This window comes from Xyrauchen texanus, chromosome 23, assembly GCF_025860055.1.
Source record: "Xyrauchen texanus isolate HMW12.3.18 chromosome 23, RBS_HiC_50CHRs, whole genome shotgun sequence".
Classification (NCBI taxonomy): Eukaryota; Metazoa; Chordata; class Actinopteri; order Cypriniformes; family Catostomidae; genus Xyrauchen; species Xyrauchen texanus.
Window position 1 is genome coordinate 7,567,155 of NC_068298.1, and position 12,075 is coordinate 7,579,229.

Below are 12,075 nucleotides of genomic sequence, written 5' to 3' on the forward strand. Positions count from 1 at the left end.
ATACACTGAGTTGAGCGTGATGTGGTCCAACCCTACGGCCAACTTTAAACCAATCACAGTGAGGGTCTCCACTGTTACTACTTAACTCTTTCACAATGACACACACTACTACTACTACTACTACTACTACAACTACTAATTTGTATAATGAAATTAAATAATAATACTTTAAGTTACTAGCATTATTATTAGTAGCTAATTCATTATTATTAAAGCACTTCAACATTAGTAGTTTTAATTTACATTATATATAAAATAAAATAATTTTATTCATCATCATTATAAAGTGTTAAATAAATACATTAAATTATTAATATTATAAGTAGCTATTTTACTAGCACTACTACAGTAGTAGTTTTTAATGCCATTATATATTTTACCATTATATATATATATATATATATATATATATATATATATATATATATATATATATATATATATATATATATATATATTACAAGTATATAAAATGAAAGAAACTATACAAAAAATAACACTTTTGATCATCATCATAAACTGCATAGAAAACTTGTGTAATAATAATAATAATAATACATTAAGCTGTTATTCTCAGTATTATTAACTAGTTCCAGTATAGAGTAGCATTGATTTAAATTGTGTATAAATTAATAATAATTGTATCATCATCAAATTAAAAAATAGAATAATAATGCATTGATATTTGTATTACTAATAGTAGTAGTATTGTTAATTTACTTGTACTACTAGTAGTAATAAAATGTATTATATATAAATTAAATACACATTTTTAATGTATAATGAAATAAAATACACAATAACAATACATTGCTGTTATTAGTATTATTGCTTATTTAGTAGTACTACTAGTATTTAATTGCATTATTAAAAAATATGCTAATTTTAATTATCATCATCATTAATAAAAATCTGAAGAAAAATGTTCTGAATGACCAATTTAGCATTGATTTTAAAACTCATGTATTTAAATGAAATTGTTAAACATGCACTAAATCCAATTTCAATAAAACTATACCTGGCCAAATGTTATTTGCAACAACTCTGATATTCCAAAAGACCTTTTAAATCACAGAAGGGGCTTTGGTAGTTCTATCAATCAGTCCAAAGCCAAACAAACAGTACTGAAAGTGCCTTAACCGGCGAGACCCTCAGTAAACAGAGATTCAGAGACAGCTGGAATAACATCTGGCATCTTACCTCCTCATCAGCAAGCTGCTTGATTGTATGTTTTTTTTAGTTTTGAACATGTCATTTTAACAAATACATTGAATACAGTTAATAGTTAAATTACAGTTTAAATTACAGTTAACAGTTAAATTACATTTGAATAAAGGGGGTGGGGGGGCATGTTTTTGTATATCATAGACATTAGTATGAAAGTCCTATTGCAGGTTTCTAAATGAATTTGTTTATGACACGTGGGTCCAAAAGAGACATTATTTATTTGTAAAATCCACTAAGAAAATGAATAGTCAAAGTGAATTGTGAGTGAAATTATGCAGAACTAATTCTGTTCTGCAAAGGACCCAGACCCAACAGCTCACCCCAACAGGGTGCATGACTGCCCCCCACTGGGTAAAATCAATTCCTCAAACAGCCTTTCAATTAACCCCGTTTTTCATGTTTTAAACGCATACTTCCATCTTGTGGTGGCTTTTGGTACTGAAAAAAAAAAAAAAAAAGAACAGATTGTTGAAGATTTGTTCAAATAATAATGATAAAAATAAATAAATAAAAATGGTAGAAATTACTGAAAATAACCAAAGAGGCTTTTAATTTGAGGTCCCACAAAAAGGTAACTTAACTAAGAGCATATAGCTACTCTCCAAAATGTAGATGTTTTGGTCGTCAATTACAGATGTGGCCAACAATATTGGCACCCTTGGTAAATATGGGCAAAGAAGGCTGTGAAAAAAAATCTGACATCAAAAAATTCACAACAATCTAACCTTTAATTGAAGAAAAATAATGGAATGAGGGAAAATATCCCTATTTTTCTCCAAAACACATTGGCCACAATTACTGGCACCCCTAGAAATTCTTATGAGTAAAATATATCTGAAGTATATTCCTATTCATATTTTACATTTTTTTAGTGCAACTAGGAACATGAAATTGTTCAACCATGAAACTTCCTGTTTCAAAGGGGTTTAAATATGAGGTATCACACAGGCCAAAAATTCCCTTAATCATCAATCACATTGTGTTAGACTAAAGAATATAGTTCTGATGTGAGGCAACAGGTTGTTGAGCTTCACAAAATGGGAAGTGGCGAAAAGAAAATTGCCAAAGCATAGAAAATTCCCAATTCCACCATCAGGCCAATAATGAACATGTTCCAATCAACTGGAGATGTTAAGAATTGGCCTGGAAAAGGATGTGTGTCTATTATATCCATGCACAGTGAGGAGGATGGTTCAAGTGGCCAAAGATTCTCAAAGGATCACAGCTGGAGAACTGCTGAAATTAGTTCGGTCTTGGGTCAGAAAGTCTCATAATAATATCAGACATCACCTACATCACCACAAGTTGTTTGGGAGGGTTTTAAGAATAAAAGCCTCTGCTCTCATCCAACAACAAACTCAAGCATCTTCAGTTTGCCAGACACTACTGGAACTTCAAATGCAACCATGTTCTATAGTCAGATGAAACAAAACAACAACAAAAAAGCTTTTTGGCAGCAAACACCAGAGATGGGTTTGGTGCACACAGAGATAAAGAAGTACACAATACCCACAGTTAAATGTGGTGGTGGATCTTTAATGTTGTGGGGCTGTTTTTCTGCCAGAGGTCCTGGACATCTTGTTTGGATACATGGCATCACAGACTCTATCAAATACCAACAGATAGAAAATCTAAACCTGGCCAGAAAGCTTACAATGGGCCGTGGTTGGATCTTCCAGCAGGAGAATGATCCAAAACAAACATCAAAATCAACACAAAAATGGTTCACGGACCACAAAATCAAGGTCCTGCCATGGCCGTCCCAGTCCTCTGACCTGAACCCCATAGAAAACCTGTGGGATGAACTGAAGAGTTGAGTCCACCGACATGGACCTCTGAATTGGAAGGATCTGTAGAGATTCTGTATGGAGGAATGATCTCAGATCCCTTGCCAGGTGTTCTCCAACCTCATTACGCATTATAAGAGAAGACTCAGAGCTGAAATCTTGGCAAAGGGAGGTTGCAAAAAGTATTGAATAAAAGGGTGCCAATGATTATGGCCAATGCTTTTTGGAGGAAAATACGTATTTAATAATTAGACTATATATATTATTTTATTACTATCAAAGCAGTTCAGAGCCAAACCTAAATTGTTGCCATTTTAAGTTTGAAACTGTCATTCAAACGTTGACTGAAAAGAGAAACCGGTCTACTTGACAATGATCTGCCCCTGGAATACGTACCTGAATGAGATTTACCTGCATATCACTTTATTAATAGCTTTTCAGATGCACAACCTTACAGCTTAGGTATAAAACAATTTAACAAATTTGGCTTATACAAAAATTAGGGATGCACCAATGGATCAACCACTAATGTCATCAACCAATTATGGACTAACTGAATAAATACCCTTGGCATAAGCATACAAACACCAATACAGAAAAGAAAATGGTTTATTTAAGCTACAATTGTAGCCTAAACAACTGTTTCAATTATTCTCTTTTTTTTATTCTTATTTTAATCTTTTCTATGTAAAGAACTTTGAATTACCATTGTGTATGAAATGTGCTATATAAATAAACTTGCCTTGCCTACAATTAAGTAAGTTTATATTTGTTTTTCCTGTGTAAAATAAAGAAATGCCTAAATTATATTGGGGAAATGTAAAGCAATTGGAATATGATTCTGTTTTATTATATTGAGTTATCTTGTTTAGAAGTGCAAAAATGTTTTAGAAATGTTAAATAATATATATATTTTTAATATTATATAAAGCAACCGAGTAATTATTTGATACATTTATTAAGTTCAATCACAAAAAGGAGTTCTTTTGAACTGCCCAAACAGAAGAGCAAAATTATAAGTGCAAAATATCTTCACGTCAATGGTGAAGAATACTTAGTTTTAGCTTTTTTTTTTTTTTCATCTTTTTATTTTGCATTTATTTTTCATTGTGGCTTTTAACATTTTTAACTGTAGTTTTCAACAGACACAATCCATGATCAATGGAGCATTTGTACATCTTTGTACATTTCTTTTTTAAGTATAATCCCCAAGCAAAACTGTGATCTGATGACAAAATAAGGCGAGTTAGTGGCAAAATATCTGTACTGACCCTTATTTTTTTTTTTTATTTTGGGTTAAAATTGGTATCTGACCAAAACAAAATGATATATATAATTTTGGTTATATATATATATATATACACATACACACATACATGCACACACACAATTTTGGTGCCTACCTAAAAAAAAAACGTATTTTATCTGATTAAGATATGTAAAATCACCAAACCAGGAATAAAATAGAAGTAAACAATAAGTTTATTGTTTCAATGTTTGAAATAAATGTAATGGTCCTGACATCTCTAACTTACAGGTCCTTTATACATGAATGTATATACAAATATTAACATTTGCAATGCGCAATTGGCAAACCATCCCTGTAAGCTTTAGTCTCCTCGGTAAACTTATTCAAACATATGACCACTGAGTAATCAATACAAGACCACTGTTTAATAGTGCTCATGTACATTGAAAGACCTTTCCTTGGAACGCACAATTAGAACATTTACATCATCTTGACCACCATGCATTGTATTATCCTTCAAATTTACAGTATAGTTGATGAACAATCAGAACCTGTGTATTCATTTTCATATGCAGATACCAATGTCCTAATGATAAATGACAACATGTTAATCGTGAGTAACAATTAACAAAGCTAACCAGGCTGGTATGAGGGTGATGCATCCCAAACCAATACAGAAATCTCACACATTTCACCGAACAAGAATGGAGACTGACCCAGCAGAGAGTTGTATTGTTCTTAAAACTAAACTAACATTACAAGAAGGTTGTTCATTGTTTTGTTTTTTTCATATGCACTGGACCTTACCCTTAACTATATTGCTCAACACTATCAACTGTGTATGCATTTACATTTTAAAATTGCTTTTTCACCCCACAAAATTTCACCTCTCTATTGATGTATAAAATATGAAAGCGATAGACTCGCCACACAGTGCAGTTGTTTCATGAGAACGTCTAGAATTGTTATGACTGTATGCTGATCTCCATGCCTGGCTGAGTTGTTTTTCTCACCATTAGATATATATTGGATGATACTGTTTGTTTGTGAGTTTCTTTCTACATGTGGGGCAGCTGTGTGCTCTACTCAGAGAGTCGCGGATGCACTGACTACAGAACAGGTGGCCGCATTTCGTGGAGACCATGAGCCGACCGCTGTCAATAATCTGAAAATGGGAACAAAGACTCACAACTCATTCCAAAAACTAGAGGAAATGATTATTAGTTTAAAGGAATAGTTCACCCAACTACAATACACAAGTTTGAGAGCTAAATTTCAGTCCGTTCCTTACAAAAAGACATTATGTGGCTTCAGAAGACCTGGAATCTAGCACACCAGGCGAATGGCCTACTTGTGCAGTGTTTTCACCATTCACTTGTATGGACCTATAGAGCTGAGATATTCTTCTAAAATTCTTCTTTGTGTTCTAATGAAGAAAGAAAGTCATACACATCTGGGATGGCATGATGGTGAGTAATAATGAGAGAATTAAAGTTTTTGGGTGAACTATCCCTTTAATAGGAATGTTGTATGTTGATAGTAACAAGTATGTTGATCCAGGAACACATACTATCAGGCTAAATAACATGAAGCATGTGATTACTTGAGAAACAGGCACATAAAATCACTTACCTCAGAATAAGCATCCATGCACACAGGACAGCTAACTGCCCCGGGTGTAGACCTAAGGACAATTAAACAAACAAAATGTGTATTCCACAACCTTTAACCCAGAAAATGTGTCTTTAATTCATAATGAGGCTACATGCCTCAAAGGTACAATGTTCATGACTTGAATATTCTAATAGTTTGGTACAGACAGACACTTGAGAATGTAATAGGTGTTGTTTGCATATACCTGGCTCTGGAGCTTTCATGTAGAGTGGAAAGTAAACCTGGACTGAGTCTTTGACTGGACTCTTCCTCTTCATCACTGCTCAGTATGTAACTCTCTGTACCATGCCCACGTCTTCTTTGCACAACCGCTACACAAACAATGAATTTATACATATTTCATACTAGGGCTGGGCGATATGGCAAAAAAACTAAATCTTGATTTTGATCAAACTTCTAGACGATTCACAATTCGATTTTTTTCAACTTTTAAATGTACTACAGCATTTACAAATGCACCACAGGGGGAAGTTGTCAGCTAAGAGCTAATAAACCCAGATGTTCAGAATTAATAGAGTAAGAAAACCGCTAAATAATTATTTGCCAGTGTACGTATTAATTTCATCTAAACCAAGTCTATCTAGAAAGTTATCTAGACATCAATATCTATAAATTATCAAGTTTATCCAGAAGGTACTGTATATCAAACAATTTGTGTGTATATTCATAAACCTCTGAAGATGGAGACGCGCCCTCTAGCGGTTCACACCGAGCAGTGCAGGAATATGAAATAATTTATCATTTAAATTCAACTAGCAAAGTTTGTCAAAATGATCGCTTGCCATAAGTTGACTATAGATGCAGTAAACTTGAAACACGTCACAGAACAAAGCAAAAATTAGCAATCTATCTGAATCATCATGGCAAAAGAAGCGGCAGATGTTTGATTGTCCCATATGTAACCTCTCCATAATATGAAATGATGTGCCCATAACTATCATGTAGTTAACGCTTATTTATGGGTAAAAATAAAAGAAAGGAGACCGTTCATCAACATGCGCATGCCGAGGCCACTTATACCTGCATGATGGACAAAGCTAAGCTACCGCTGTCTTTTATATCAGTCTCCGTATTGTTAACGTGTCACGTTAATTTGGAGCTGCAAATTAACTGCAGCTGATCAGATCAGGAGCGGCATTAAGACAAAAGCTATCAATTATTTTTCTCTTCCTTATTCAGCCTTTGATGGATTTACAATGTATCCAACTATAGAATTTGCAATATTTCTTCAAAATCTAAATTAATAAAAGATAATCGTGTCAGAACGCAAATTCTACTTAATCAGTAAAATCCACCCAGCCCTAATTCATAATTCATGTTCGGGGTTCAGTGCAAGTTAAGCCCAATCAAAAGCATCTGTGGCATAATGTCTCAACACAAAAACAAATTGACTTACGTTGTTTGACTTAAGTTATGATGTAAACTTCAAATGTGTTAACATGGTTTGTGTTATAAAATCACCTACTAACCAGATCAGTGTAAATGTGTCCAATATCACAACTTTGTTGCCATGACAATGTAACACCGTTCAACACTGTGAGAAATTTTTATTTAACATGTATCAATTGTACATCTAGTGGCTATACTTTTGAAACCACGTGTATTTCAATGTTTATGGATTGACCCCATTCACTTCCATTGCAAGTGCTTTACTGTAAATGTGAATTTAGCTTTTTTTTATAAACAAGGGATGAGATGAAATTTATTGTTGAGGCAGTTAATATACATTAGTGGTTGACCGATATAGATGTTAAATCAGCCAATGCGTGTGTGATAAAGGCTAACACATTTTAATTGCAGCAATTGGGATGTACAAACATACACTGAAATTAAATGTTCAAGTGAAAATATTTTTGCACAATATTTATAACTTAAGTATAAAAATATTTGAAATTGTAGACATCAACAAGGCACAGTTATCAGCCAAAGGAGATATCTCTAAAAATTGCAAAACATTTGATGCTTTATAAGTATTAGTATATCTAACTAATATACATCAATTTAAAAAAAAAAACAAGATGAAACCTTACCCTCTTCCACAACCTTTTCCCCCCCGACAAGGTGATGAGAGAAAGGTAAAACAGAACAGAGACAATAATGATCAGTTATTCTAAGAGTCTTCAATATACAACACCAACACAAATCCATAAAGTAAAGCCATAATTCGACACACTGTGAGGTCAAATCACTGGTTCAATACAGATATTCAGTGTACGTGCTCAGGACTTACCACAATTGAATCATTATTGGTGAGATCAACAACCGCAGGCTCCAACCCTTCACACGTTAAATCCACCACATCTTCACCTTATACAATGGACAGTGAAACAAAAGCAAAACAGCACATTGAAGTAGACATTTGACGATATTCAATAATTAGGTATACCGTGATAATTAACATGCACAATATTGTTATTGTGAGCTCTTCAAAATACAGTGAACATTTCTAGATTATTATTTACTAAATGTTTCAGTTTTTCTGAATGTACTGTATCATTTCCATCAATAAATCAACATTGCCAACACTCTTACAGTAACAGGAAGACATACCAAATTGCTAGGAAACTCTAAAATTCATGTTTCTTTTTCCAACTAAACTTTTCCATTAAAATATTACCATTGCTATTACTTGTTCAAGTGCAGTGAAAATAAACAAGCAATAAATGTTATAAATGCAAAACAATTAACTAAATCTTGTTATTAAGAATGAAAACAGTTAATTTATATTTCAACCCGTTTTGTAATTCAATAAAATACCGAGATGATACAGTTTACTGTGATAAATACTTCAGCTATTATTGTGATATGAAAATGTTATACTGTCACATCCCTACATTGGAGAGACATTCTGAGAATTAAAAAAAAATAAAAAAAAAAGAATCTGGGGGGCCTTGGTAGCTCAGCGAGTATTGACGCTGACTACCACCCCTGAAGTCGCGAGTTCGAATCCAGGGTGTGCTGAGTTACTCCAGCCAGGTCTCCCAAGCAACCAAATTGGCCCGGTTGCTAGGGACGGTAGAGTCACATGGGGTAACCTCCTCGTGGCAATTAGTGGTTCTCGCTCTCAATGGGACGCGTGGTAAGTTGTGCATGAGTCTCCACATGGTGCTAGTCTCCACGATGTCGTGCACAGCAAGCCACGTTATAAGATGCGCGGATTGACGGTCTCAGAAGCAGCTGAGACTCGTCCTCCACCACCCACATTGAGGTGAGTAACTGCACCACCACGAGGACCTACTAAGTAGTGGGAATTGGGGAGAAAAGGGGATACAATTTTTTTTTTTTTAAAAGAATACAAACATGCAATGAAGGGTTGTGCCGTTCGAATTCAAGTTGAACTTCAGAGTTTAAATTGAGGCATGAAACAGAGTGATTGTAATACAAATTTGAATTTAAGTAAATTAAGATGGAACGAAATGCAAAAGTGTAGTTTTTAATAATACATTTCATTTCTCAGCACTTGTCATCCACAGAAATATTATGCTTTCATATGCGTGCGCATGCACACACACAAACTATTTTCAATAAATTAACTTTCTGATACACATTTATCTTTAGTTCATTTCTGTGGTTATATAAAAATAGTGATTTAACAAGATATTTTCATAAAGTTACTTGAAAACATTTTTTGACAATGTGTATTCTACATATCAGTTAATAAATAGGCATATTTAGTTGAAATCAGTGATGTAATTATTCATGTTTTGTACCAAAACTTGGAATCAAATTCAATTTATCTACCATGTGACTGCTGCACTTCAGTCAATTCCTTTTCCTGTCATTCTGATTCAACATCATGTGGGGGTGTGGCCTAAGACAGGTTGTGGTATGAGTTCAAATTTAAACTCATCTTCCATTGAAAGGGAAACCATTCTGAAATTCTGGATTTTCCCTTACCATGCACAAAACGGTGTGATGCAACAGAATAGCTAAGCATTAATGATTGTTATTTAAAAGGTCAAAAACTCATATTGCATGTTTTATGGCATGTACCAATAACATGATCTTAGACAAACTTGTCAAACTAAACAATCAGTGGGAAGGGAGTCCTCCACTAGAACAAAAGTGCCAAACTTACTGTTAGTTCTGTCACTTTCAAGCACATCAATGGTTTCCATTACTGCCTGGGACATCTGACTTCGGTTCCTCTTGCTGTTGCCACGTCTGGAGCACGAAGTGGAAGCCGTTCGTCTTTTCCTCTGTGTCTGATAACAGGAAAACAAATTGGTTATTATAGTACATGTGTAGTGTTACTGTTGATGTCTGAGCTAAACAGCATGCTGCATAGGATGACAGTGTGATAAGTTCAAATGAGTGTGTGGTCAGTGATACTTACAGCATTACTCATGATTACTGTTGATTTACAAGCTGTTGGAGTAAAGTGCACAAGTCCAGCTGGCAATCTCTGATTTAGAAAGTTAAAAAAAATAAAAAATCTTGAAATGTTGCTTTTAGCCACCCGACAAGTTCTCAGTATTGATGATAACTGATAAAAACACAAAGAAGACACAAAATAGTAGGTTATTATTTTCATCATACGTACAAACTTCGACTTAGTTGATGAACGCAATTATTAATTAATATAGTGATATTAACGATAAAAGAGTCTTCAAACCCTTAAAGACAAACAGAAACTTTATATATCGCAATATGTTTGTTGCAGTTTATAAGAAAAACTCGAAATAATCGTTTAAATCGAAATATTTTCGTGTTGTTTAAGTCTGATAACAAATATATTCATCCATATAATAAATTCAACAAAAGCCAATATTTAATAGCCCATCTGTTAGCAAAACGTGTTAAACATTACTGAAAATGAACAGTGTAAGTCTTTGACACGGGCTAAAAGGGAGCATCTTGTTATTATATTAACACACAATATATATATATATATATATATATATATATATATATATATATATATATATATGAAACAAATAGTCATTAAACTAAAGTAAAATTACGTTTAGGTAGTTGTAAATATTAGCTAGTTTATCACATTGTAGTGATTTAGCTGCTAGCTAGCTCGATTCATGGTGCTACTTTCTCCAGCGATCGTTATTGTAATTAAATCATTGTGTGATACTCTAATAGACAGCTTTATACACTAAATGATTACATGCTGAATAAAAACTGACGCGACTTTAACATGAATAGCCGGTTACATACACAACAATCTCCAGATGTCAGCGTTTGGTAAGAGCATAAGAGCAAACACGGTAGAGGAAGAGAAACGGCTCAATACTAGTTACAGCGACATATGGGTGTGGAGAGTGATATGTGCGTTTTTTTTTTTTTTAACAATATTTCTTTAATTTGAATATTGTACATTCCCGACATCACAAAACCACCAAGTAGTAAAACAAATAAAAAAAAAATACAAAAATTGGCCAAAAGGCATGTAGGAAGATAACAATGAGATAACTACTGTAGTAGCCGTATTTTAAAAAATATTCCAGGAATCCAGGATTATTTAATACAAAGTATATTGTAATAAAGTTACAATAAATTATATTGTGTCAGTAGATACAGTGCAAGTGAATGGTGGCCAGAACTTTGAAGGTCCAAAAGCATAGAAAGTCAGCAAAAAAGTAATCCATACAGCTCCAGTGGTTAAATCCATGTCTTCATGTGCGAAATGATAGGTGTGGGTGAGAAACATCAATATTAAAGTCCTTTTTTTTACTATAAATCTCCACTTTCACTTTTTATATTCTTCTTCTTTTTTCTTTTTTGCCGATTTGCATTCTTCGTGCATATCACCACCTACTGTTTGGGGCTGGTCAAAGGTGGACATTTATAGTAAAATAGAACTTAAATATGGATCTGTTTCTCATCCACACCTATCATATAGATTTGAAATACTTATTCCATTATGGTCTGTTGCATATTAAACTGTTGTTTAAATAAAATATTATTTTGTTTCAAGAGATAAACAGTTTAATGCATTCCAGACTGTTAATTTCACTTTCGAGGTTAAAATTTTACTTTCACCTAAAGCACTTACAGCGCACACTTTTAGCTCCTCCCTTATCTGAGTTGAATGTCAGGTTTTAGCAGCCTCATACACTATAAACCCTAATGCTGACATTACTGGGAAAAAACAAGATGTCTTTAAGTTTTGGGCTCATAACTCAA

General features: G+C 33.6%; 1 protein-coding gene across 1 annotated transcript; it reads right to left on the bottom strand.

Moving 5' to 3' along the window:
* Nucleotides 1-4,478: 4,478 nt before the first annotated feature.
* Nucleotides 4,479-11,170, bottom strand: rnf4 (ring finger protein 4). The gene is made up of 8 exons (XM_052155115.1): nt 11,107-11,170; nt 10,274-10,423; nt 10,016-10,142; nt 8,168-8,244; nt 7,968-7,980; nt 6,122-6,248; nt 5,896-5,947; nt 4,479-5,428 (listed from the first exon to the last, which is right to left on the bottom strand). The coding sequence occupies exons 2-8, from the start codon at nt 10,283-10,285 to the stop codon at nt 5,279-5,281; spliced, it is 558 nt and encodes a 185-aa protein (XP_052011075.1). The 5' UTR covers nt 10,286-10,423; nt 11,107-11,170; the 3' UTR covers nt 4,479-5,278.
* Nucleotides 11,171-12,075: the final 905 nt, after the last annotated feature.

Bases quoted from the DNA above. Each gene is read 5' to 3' on its own strand.
- rnf4 (XM_052155115.1), bottom strand. The intron at 8,245-10,015 runs GTAAGTTTGGCA...CCATTGTATAAG, and splicing joins TGAAAGTGACAGAACTAACA to GTGAAGATGTGGTGGATTTA. The intron at 5,948-6,121 runs GTATATGCAAAC...AATTGTCCTTAG, and splicing joins CATGAAAGCTCCAGAGCCAG to GTCTACACCCGGGGCAGTTA.